The sequence below is a fragment of the Benincasa hispida genome, unplaced genomic scaffold (genome assembly GCF_027475165.1).
Source record: "Benincasa hispida cultivar pf3 unplaced genomic scaffold, pf3_genome.v1.1 HicScf1030, whole genome shotgun sequence".
In the NCBI taxonomy this organism is placed as follows: domain Eukaryota; kingdom Viridiplantae; phylum Streptophyta; class Magnoliopsida; order Cucurbitales; family Cucurbitaceae; genus Benincasa; species Benincasa hispida.
In genome coordinates this window covers 12616-23776 of record NW_028325335.1, presented here as the reverse complement: position 1 = coordinate 23776, position 11161 = coordinate 12616, and the positions used below count along the sequence as shown (strand labels likewise).

Sequence of the window (11161 nt, the reverse complement as noted above, 5' to 3'; positions counted from 1 at the left end):
TTACATTGCAAACTAAATGAGTCGAATATCACCAAAAGCAAGGTTTCAGCTCCAGGAAAAGGGATGACTAGGAAATTTGCCAAGCAAATTTGTAGTATAGCTATTTCTCACAATGCTTAAACCATTATACATAGAGAATAGAGGGTGCTGGAGCATGACCAATTTTTTTTTTATAGAGAAAAGTATCAAGAAGGTCAAAGTCCATCAGGAAGCTAGAATCAATACTGAATATAGTACATCAAATTTACTAATTTGTAATCAAACCTTTTCATGATATAAATGTTACTTAAAATATTGTCTGTATAAAAAGAAAAACAACCAATAGAAAATAAGATAGACGTGAGAAATGAACTCACTGGGAAGCAACGCATCATGTACAGAAGTGGATTTGAAGACAAGTCTAACCCATCAACATGGTGCTGACTAAAGACAGCTATTCGAACCTGTAGACAATAAATTAGTCAACACATATCCATGAAATTTATAACATTTTCGAAACAAACTATATATATAATTTTCTCTGCATTTTTAACTTAATCCTCAAAACTCAAAAGTCATTACTGCAGATCCAAAAGCCAAAGAATGGAAAAGAGTGCAATGATACCGCAGCACTAATATAGATGGCTCTTGCACATCATTATTGATGACATGCAACCATCTTGAAAACATTATAAATAACTTTATCTTATAATTTTTATCGATATTTTTAGGAGTTTGTATTTTATTTGCTCTTTGTACATTAAAAAATGTCCAATTGATCCTTGTACTTATTATTTTGTGTTTAACAAGACTCCAAATTTAAGAATGTCCAATAAGTCATTGATATATTCAAAATTTTAATACATTTATTGATTTAATCAATATAAAATTGAATTTCATTTCTAATAAGACCCTAAACTTTTCGGTCTTAAATTTTTCGTTTTGTGCCTAATTTGTCCATGAATTTTAAAAAATGTTGGATAGGTCAAGAACCTATTTGACACAAAATTAAAAACTTAAGGATCTATTGGACACAAAATTGTGAGTTTAAGAACTCATTACACACTTTTAAAGTTCAGGACAACAATATTGAAAGTTCTAAAACGTATTAAACACTTTTTAAAGTTGCTGGACCGAATAGACACGAAGCTAAAAATCAGAGATTAAACTTGTAATTTAACCTATTTTTGTCGGAGGCACACAAAAGTGACAAGCACTCTATCACCTTAAGGGGAGAAGTGACAGAAAAATGACACCATTTGGGGTGCATTGAAAATAAATGAGTGCGTAAAGTAACTTATTTAAGAATAATTTAGGGTAAAAGAACAGCCCTGTAATGTCCAAACATTAATGACGAAAAAATGTATAAATGAATTATACCATAGTTCCATTACCATAAAAGTTGAAATATCAAAGCCCCATTCCGTTCTATTAAAATTTTAAATGATTAAATTAGCACTCGAGGCCAAGAAAGTTTTCAAAAATTTGAAAATGGAAGTATAAACACACAAGAAAACAGAACGCATATGCGTGCATCTGTGCACACACACAAAAAACATCTGAGTTGTAAGGCTATCTTATCTAGACAAGTTGGAGACTTATGCATTATCAGTATATAGATGCTTCTTCCGCTAGAAGAATACTCGAGTATGAAATTGAGTAAACATCAATAAAAGAGTAGAATCTTATCTAAAGTCTCCAATAAAAATCAAAGGGCAGGGTGGTATTTAAATATGACATAGAAGCATCAAAGTTAATTATTTCACTTAAAAGCATCAACATTTACTCTTTTCAATAGCAGCCACCACTGAAACCCAAGGAAAAAGTACCTTAGCTGAACGAAAAACCGTTCCAGAGGTAGGTTGAAGTTCCCCTGCAATTAATTTGAGTATGGTAGATTTACCAATGCCATTTGGACCAACCACTGCAGAAGAATTTGGAAAACTAATGAGAAGTTTGGTGCAGCTATGATATAGAACATATCAAATGCTAGAATTTAAAATAACAGGGGCATATAAATAATAGGAACATGAAAGCAAAGACACAGAAGCAGAATTTCAACAGCTTTAAATACTGAACAACCCAAAAGTCCTAGACATGTGAAACAATCTAAAATTCAGATTCCCTTACTTGCTATTCGACTATCAAGATCAATCCCAAAATTCAGATTCTTAAACAATATGGGTCCACCTGGATAGCCAAATGATGCATCACTGCAGTCACGAAGAAGAGACATTAAAAGGATTTTAAAAAATATTTACTTATATGCAACAATTTTCTAAGCAAGGATAATTACACCATCTCATATCTCATTAAGCTGCATAAGATCACACAAGCGTTCGAACATTTTGTCATTGCATGTAATTTTAATGTCTCATATGCAGAAATTCTCAAAACAAACATAGTTATACCAGCACTCCCGAGCATCCTCATTAAATTTCTTGCAAAACAAACATAATTGACCAAGGATGTCAAATTTCAAAGGTCACGAGCATCCGGGCCCCGGACAACTAGAAATGTTGGGTACCCTAATATCTAATACCCAACACCCGGCCTGTTATTGATTCCTCTTCTATAATTTTCTAATCTTCTAAGATGCATGAGGGGAAATAACCATACACAGGTTCAAGAATTCAATCACATTTCTAGGATTGGGTATTAGATTGACTCCAGTAGCAGATACAATCAGAATTTTGAAAATTTTCAAGTTCAACCACCAACAGTACCTAACTGTTTATATTTTTAGCATTCAAGTGCGGGACTTCATTTTCCATTTAATTAAATGGAACTTCCACAGACTAACATGTTCCTCTGCAGGACTCCTATAGAGTATAGTAAAGATTTTTCTCCAGTAAGACACCAAGTTTCATTGAGAAAAAAGAAAGAATCTATAAGGGCATAAAGCAAACATAGCCCACAAAGAGAGGAGTCTACCCATTAACCACAGAAAATGTCTCTAACCGAAGAGAATCAAATCAAGCTCATAACTACAAAAAGGCCGGATAACAGAAGCTCATAAGGACATTTTAAACCTAGCAATCTCTTAGACCACCTCCACGATCTCTCAACCCCACCTAAAAATTCTACTATTTTTCTCTAGCCAAACTTCTGAGAACATAGTAGAGAAACACGACTGCCACAAAGTTCTGTGATCTCCAAAGAAGGGATTAAGGAGCGCCTCCTCATCAGTACATCGCAACCCTTGCCTCAGGAGTCAAGCCAATCATAACCCAAACAAAATCATGCATTTCCTCCACGAAGCATGAGCAAATTGGCATCCCCACAACAAGTGATCGATAACCCTCCTCATGCCTCCTAAAAAAAAACCATTGTGGGCCTAACAGTAAAGGAGACCTTGGAGATTTTCTGTAAATACAGTTCAAGGAATTAATTCTACCAAGTAAAACCTGCCCCAAGAATTTGGTTTTGTTAGGAATTTTACTCTTCCAAAGAGGGAAAAAAGTAGGTGCATCCAAATGGAGTCGGTAACACAACTAGGAGTCCAAACCTTAACACTTCTTCTCCCCAAACTAAGCTGATCGTTATGGAGGACATAATGCTAGGCAAGGACAACACATTCGAGGTCTCTCTCTCAAAAGGATCCCAACGGAAGGCCAAAAAGCACATAAATGGGATCTGAAGAAGGAGTAACTGAATGAAATATCTTATCAAAAATGTGATAGAGACAAGAAAATAAAGCACACAAGGAAGATTCCCCAACCCACCAGTCCTCTCAGAAACCTGTGAGCTTTCTCCAGCAAAATATTTCAAAACTAATATCAATAATAATAAATATAAAAAGGGAAAAATACCTTTTTGGTCCCTAGGTTTTGGGTCTAATTTCTATTTAGTCCCAAGGTTTCAAAATGTTACACATTTAGTCCTTAAGTTTTGAGTTTGGTTTCAATTTAGTCCCTAAGTTTCAAAATGCTACAATTTTACCTTTGACATTTGAGTTTTGCTTCAATTTGGTCCCTGTGTTTCAAGATTTACACTTTTAACCTCGACTTTTTCACTAAATACCCACTTTCCGTCTTTAGAGTTAATTTATGTTAATAAATTTAAAACTGTCAAAAGAATTATAATTAAGTTTCACTACTTTTATCACTTATAAAATTAAATTTAAAATTTCACTTCATGATTATTTTTAATTAATTAATAGAAATCGATGTCAATTATTGAGAGTGAGTATTTAATGAAAAATTAAGATTAAAAATGTAAAATCTTGAAAACCAGTGACCAAATTGAAACAAAACTCAAATCTCAAGGGTAAAATTGTAGAATTTTGAAACTAAGGGACTAAATTGAAACAAAACCCCAAAACCTAAGGACTAAATGTGTACATTTTAAAACCTAAGGATGAAATAGAAACTAGAGATAAAACCTAGAGACCAAAAAGGTATTATTCCCTAAAAAAAAAGGGCAACTAGAAGAAATTCCAATCATAGATTACTCGAAGAAAATGGAAATGGAAGAGCGAGAGAGAGAGGGTCTACTTGCCTAAGGCCTCTAGATAGCAAAATCTTACCTCCCAATCTCCTTGTAACTAATATAGATAAATTAACTGACCTATATAGTTCCATATCCAAGATCACTATTTCCACCCAAAGCCTTTCAGGCTTTCTCAAAATCAACTTTAAATATAATCCTTCCTCCTTCTGAGAGTGAAGATGTAGCCAACACATAAGAGTCATCTAGAAATATAATCAAAAGTAATAGTGTAATGCTTTCGATTGGTACATTGAACAAGAATAATAAATGGATGCAGTTTAACAGTGCCATAACTTGACAAATTAATGTCAAAGGTCAACAATAGGCAGCATAAACTATCTGACCTGAAACTTATTATAGGAGGGCCTGGCCTGTCATCTGGAGTTGGGAACTCAAATTTGTAGCTGGAGTTCAGAAAGTCGGTTACTTACATTACGGCCATCGTTAAAAAGAGAGAAAAAAATTCATTGCTCTAGTAAGTTGATCGCTAATTGAAATTAATACGTACTCTGGATCATTTATAACTTCATCCACATGACCAATTCGCTCTAAAGCCTGAGAGAGATTAGAGTCAGAAACTATTAAAGCACGAGATGTTGTTAACTTCAATATACCATAAGAATTCCTCGGAATTTTAAAATGATAAAGTTTATTGGTAAATCAATGCATAACAGTCCACCTTCGGAGGTCATGAACCTAAAAAGTAATAAACGAAGTAGTGATGATCTCACATTAAACCCTTCAAATTCAAAGGTAGAGTACCTTGATCCTTGATTGAACAAGAGATGCCCTCTTTGCATTGTATCTGAACTTATCGATAAACGACTGCAGTGTAAAATATACATTCAGGAATTACAAAGGTTAATATCATTCTTCAAACAATCGGCAGAGCAGACATCTCACGAGTCATAAATGAGAAAAAGAAAAAAGAAGTATATTTTAGTAGGTGGTCAAACAGAGTAAATAAGGTCAAGAAAAGTTCATAATTCAACACATTCATTTCCGGGTACCATGCACAAATCTTTGAACACAATGTTAAGACAAGCCGACAAAGTGAAGAATCGATTGAAAAAGGAAGAACATTAGCTGAAAGAACCAAGTAAATGAATCAGTTTAGCACAAAATTCATTCAATTCAAGCAGGCCTCTATTTAATAATGGAAGAAGATAGCCGCTATCACATCCTTCTTTAAAAAAAATGAAAAAGTCTAAATAATAAACGAACAAACAAACAAAAAAAGCCAGATCAAGAAATTCGTATGAAAAGATGAAGTGGTGAGCAAAAGCAATGAACAAAAACTGGGTCCACAGAGATGGAAAACACTATCAGGCAAAGCAAATCTCATCTTATGACGACTGGTGTCTGGCATAATAAGATCCAAATTTCTATATTCCCCTATAACATTCTCTGAATCATTGTTTATTTTAAATATTAATTTTTTAAATACACACACACATATATATCTAGGTTAGAACTCAACCACCGGAAGTTTTTATGTGGTTAACCTCAATAGCCTTTTACCTTTTAAGATTTTATTGATATAAAGTAACAGCAAACTAAGAAACTACCTTTAGAGTTTAAAAAAAATGTATTATTGAATTAGAATTCACGAAGAGGAGTGGAGAGGGATACTAATGATGTTGGGTCCTTAATTAGGTTATATGTTTCTCTTGGGGTACCAATGATGAATTTCTCCTGTAATTGTTCGTTAGGACTTAATTTGCTTGATTAGAGCCCCTTCCTTTAGGGTGCTCCCTTTTATAGGTTTAGTTTCTTTTTATGCCTGTGCATCCTTTATTTTTCTCAATAGAAGTTGTTTTTCATCAATTGTTACACACAGAGAGAAAGAAGCATGCTTGCACACGGAAGTTTGTTCAAAGCAGCATTATGTGGTAAATTAGAAATAAGCAGACTTTTAACGACATAAGCTATCCATATAGCCATGCAGTTAGAAACCATCGCAATTGTAGAAAATTAAAAAATATCAAGAGATAGAAGAGAGTCAATCGAGCTGTCATGTCTATGGGACCTGCATATGCGATCGTGTCCGTTCGTTTGCCTCAAATGCTTTCTGTTGGTTCTTAAGTTGCTCTTCTCTTGTTCTCTCAAATGTATCATAGTTACCTTTATAGGTCGTTAATTTTTGCCCTTGAAGATGAAGGATGTCTGTGACTACCTAAAAAAGAAAAAATATATAAAAAATAAGGTTGGTTGGTTGGTTATCTGAAAGCAAGTAATATTGAAAACCAAAAGTAGTGTTTTAAGATGTAAAGCAAGAAATAAGGTAAAGGAACAACTTTACCGTGTTCAAAAATTCTCTAGCATGAGAAACAACTATGAATGTTTTAGGCCATTTCACAAGGTAGGATTCCAACCAAAGAACAGCATGAAGATCAAGATGGTTCTGTGCAAGGAAAAGATGACAAAATAATTGAAACATTGAAAAAAGGTTCGGAGGGGTTGCTTCCACATTGAAAATTAAGATGCACCACATACTGTGGGTTCATCAAGTAGCAACAAATCCGGCTCTATGAACAATGCACGTGCAAGAGCAATACGCATTCTCCAACCTCCGGAAAACGTTTTGGTTGCTTTCCGCTGCATTTCTGGGGAGAAACTCAGGCCCTTAAAAGGATTCAAAAGATGCATCAGTTAAGACAAATATGCAAATTTACACGCACAGTGTATCACTGTACAAGGAAGCAAGTAAGTCAAAGACAGGAAGCCCTAAATATATAATTAGAACATACAAGACAATAAAAAGAAAAAGAAAAAAGGAGAGAGAGAGAAGAAAAGAAGAAGAAGATACAAAGGTGATTTACAGCAAACCTTTCCACCAAGAATTAATTGCATAAAATAGCCCAGACGCCAAGCTTAGAACAACTACTACAGCTAGAAATAGTTGAAAAAGGGCTATGGTTACATAACAAGTTGAAGAAGCACGGAACCTAGCATGAGGAAAGAAATGACCCAATCTCTACAACTATCATCGAACATTCTTCGTTTTATTTCAATCAAATCAACAAAAGAGTAGCCTTAATCACGTTGGTACAGAAAATCTTTTCTTGAATTTATTAACAGGTGCACAGGAGCTGATCTATGCACTCAACCAAGGTGGGGGAATGGTCCAATTGATGAGAAGTTCCTTGAGGGACGCATAAAGGCAAATGTCTTGCACTCACCGCAAGAATGGAAGCAGCACGTGCCTCTGCAGAGTAGGCATCAATAAACTCAAGTCTTTTGTATATCTCTTCAAGTCTTTGAGCAATCCCATCTTTGTCAATAGCTGCATTGCTTTTTCCATCATCAAACTCCACCTCTCTCTTCAAAAAATTAGAATTTAATTACATCAATCCATTGAAAGAAAATGGAGGGAACCATAAAAGCAAAACCCAACACTCAAAAGAGATATTTATTAACCTGTAGGGCTAGAAGACGAGCTTCCTCTCCCAAAAGTTGGGTTCTTTCAATATCTGAATTTAAAACACATTGCAATGCTGAAGTATCATCACCAACAACTTCCTGCTCTACATGTAATATCTGGCAATTCTTAGGAATACCATCAATGGCATGCATAGCCATATACCTAAGAAAAGTCGTTTTCCCTGTACCATTTCTGCCTATAAGACCTGCACTCAGAGACCGTGGATTCTAGTACATTAATATCCTCCAAGATAGTTACTAATTACAAATGATTTGAGTGAGTGTGTATGTGCAAATAATGCTTGCATTTAAATTACTGGTGAATTTGTAGGTTTTCAACTTTCTTGGTCAGATAACATTTTTCTCTTTTCTAATGATGCTCCCCCTCTCGCCTCTTCTCCCCACCCTCAACACTGGCATCTACCTCATCCTCAACTGAAATCTCACCACATGCCTCCCTCCCAGTTCTCCATGCCACCAACACTTGATCGTCCCCTCCCTTCAATGGCATGAACTACAACCATTAGTATGTTTTTTTTCTGAAAATGGAAACAACCATTAATCTGCTATGTTGAAAAGAAATCCTTTTACCATTGAAAGAGGTAGTAGAGCTAGGATAACCAAAACCATTAAATAAAACTCTTTCTGCTTTCACATATGTTGGAGCTTGCTTGCTTGACAGCTACAGTATCATTCCTCCCCTCAACGACAAAATTTTTAAATAATCTAAAAGTGAAGCTTACATTTACATCTTTCGAGTAGACAAAATATCATCAGAAGTGGCTTAATACCAATACCCCAAAACCAAATGCCAATCAGGGTAAGAAATGATTTCCTTTAAGGAAAACCTCCTTTCCCAATATCTTAATCCTCCCCCAAACAAAGCCTCCTTTCTAGATAATGAAGATCCTACTAAGAAAAACAGGTTGGTGAGTAGCATTAATCTATAAAGCATCTCTTCATTGTTGAAGTTATGGACTTATGCATCATTCCAACCCACTAAAAGGGCAAACGTAGGAACCACAAAGTGATCAAACTATCTTATACCACAAAAAAAAAAAAAAAAAAAAAAAAAAAAAGTGATCAACCTAAGGCATCAGAGAGAGCCAATCAACTTGCAACCCACCATCATCTATGAGAAATCTGATTGCAGCAAAGATGGTAAGGGTGACAAGGCCTTTAGTGGTGTAACATCATGGGTGTTAATGGGCTTAAGATCCTGTCTTATTCAAAGGGCCTGTTCTTTAGTGTGTGTGTGCAAAAAACCTGAGAAATGAAACCAAACCACATCGAAGCAACTAGTATGTCCAGCTTTTTAAAATTCTCAGTTCTCCCTGTCCTTGTTTTCTAAAAAATCTGAAATTTTTGTTTTCATTTTGGTTTTGTTTTTCACGTGTTTATTTAACAGCAGTTGAGATGCAGAAATTTCTTTCAAGTAACTTTTCTACCTTTTGGCGTTACATATATATCCAACCAAACAGAGTGGAAAAACTAAACTCACCATAATGCCTTCCAAATGATAGTGTGACTGTACCATCCACAATGAGATCACGACCACCAACAGAAATATTGAAATTCTCCATATGAATATCTTTGACTGCAGGTCCAGAGCCACTGTTGTGATTAACACATACTACAGGCATTCCTGCCCTGGCTGCTTCCATTTCAGCTAAATGCATTTGGTATTGCGCCTGATGAAAGAAAGAAAGCATTGGAAGCTAGTTAAGGAATCAATCTATTCGACCATTTAGAAAATCCAGTCCAAGTGAAAAGGTTCTACACCCTTTTGTTTTTATTTTTATTATTTTCTCATCTGGCAGTATAATGAATAAATCAATCTGTGTTGCCCATGGCTAGCAAATATTTCAGAGTAGTAATGACATAATATTCTTTAAAAAGTAGCAATAACATATTTGAAAAGGTAACCATAAAACATCAGTAATTCTTCACCTCTCTTTGACGTTCCTCCTTCCTCTTTCTCCTCTCTAGTTTTAATCGGTCACGCTCAGTCAGTACAGGACCATCAGTAACTTCAGGCTTCTTCTTTGGAACCTCCTCTTCATCCATTCCTTCATTCATTCTCATGGGTGTTACAAGACTGCGCACGGTTGGTTTAGTCTTGACCAGTCCATGCTTCCCAAACTTTTCTGAGATTTTACTACAAACCTGCATAATTCCCAGGTGTCAGATCAATATATATTTTCAAAGATACAAACGTTTCAAGTTACCAACATGATAACCATCGAAGTAACCATTATTTGGTGGAAATTATTATCTCAAGGCAGATAGCTATATTGAATTCTTAATTAACCTTTATAGATGAAGTGTTTCCTTCAACCACATAATCCAAAATGCATTAGAATTTTGAACATATTTATCTCACTTTTCCTTCGTTCTATGGACAAGGTAATTGCTTGATCAAACAAACCACTGCTCAACTAACCGTGCGGCACTCGGCAAAGTCGGAAACGCAGCCGGCACCAACAAGGAGCTCACCAAGAGCGTCAAAAGCTCCTTCGCCATCCTCGCCGAACTCGAAATCCTCATCCGCTAGAACATTGACGATGTAGTCGATGATGGGCTGATCCACGTCCTGTGTTCTGTGTCCAAGGACCTCGTGCACCACTGAGCTCGCCACCTCCGCCATCTCGAGAACCCAAAATTGAGTGGGGCTCTTGAGCAGATGAAGATTGGCTGCTGAATCTAGTGCTTTGCCGCTATTTGCCCTCCTTCGGCAGGAGACTCGTCGGCCTTCAAACTCCAGCAGCTGTTCGATTTATGAACGCGAGAAGCCACCCACCAAGACGGCTATGGATATTGGAGTTTCCCTTCAACCTTAAAAATTCACAAAAGGGCCAAAACCAAAAACTCTTCCTAAAAACTCTTTTCTATAGCTGACATTTTACTCCAGCGAAATTCCAAAATTACTCCAATTTAAAAAAGCCTTTAGATCAAAGTCTTCCATATTCTTTCAATAATTAAATGTGTATTCACCAATATTCTACCAAAGTATTTATTTCCTGTTAATATTCTACCAATAGCATTAAATAACAATACATTAGTATGAACAGAATAGAAGGTACTCTTAGTATTCACTTTCTATTGAACTCCCCACGAAATTCTCCCATTGTTCTTTCAGAGTGTTCTCTCAAAGTTTTAGTCTAACATCTTTGTTGATTGCTTTCATCGTCAGATTCAGAAAGGAGAGAATGTAAGTGATATTCTACAATATTTCTTTTCCCAAATCGCTTTCATAATAAGTATTGTT

General features: G+C 35.5%; 1 protein-coding gene across 1 annotated transcript; it reads right to left on the bottom strand.

Annotated features, from left to right (window-relative positions):
• Positions 1-203: 203 nt before the first annotated feature.
• LOC150031639 (ABC transporter F family member 3-like) lies at positions 204-10792 on the bottom strand. The gene is made up of 14 exons (XM_090308821.1): positions 10337-10792; positions 9844-10059; positions 9395-9584; positions 7891-8099; positions 7653-7793; positions 6967-7095; positions 6773-6874; positions 6500-6646; positions 5233-5295; positions 4979-5025; positions 4815-4874; positions 2110-2192; positions 1809-1903; positions 204-443 (listed from the first exon to the last, which is right to left on the bottom strand). The coding sequence occupies exons 1-14, from the start codon at positions 10538-10540 to the stop codon at positions 219-221; spliced, it is 1911 nt and encodes a 636-aa protein (XP_090164947.1). The 5' UTR covers positions 10541-10792; the 3' UTR covers positions 204-218.
• Between the last annotated feature and the right edge of the window lie 369 nt (positions 10793-11161).

Excerpts from the sequence above, each read along its gene's own strand:
- LOC150031639 (XM_090308821.1), bottom strand. The coding sequence starts at position 10,540 with ATGGCGGAGGTGGCGAGCTCAGTGGTGCACGAGGTCCTTGGACACAGA. Across the intron at positions 7,096-7,652 it reads GTGCTGCTTCCATTCTTGCG|GGCCTGAGTTTCTCCCCAGA; the intron begins GTGAGTGCAAGA and ends AATCCTTTTAAG. Across the intron at positions 5,296-6,499 it reads GGACACGATCGCATATGCAG|TCGTTTATCGATAAGTTCAG; the intron begins GTCCCATAGACA and ends TTTACACTGCAG.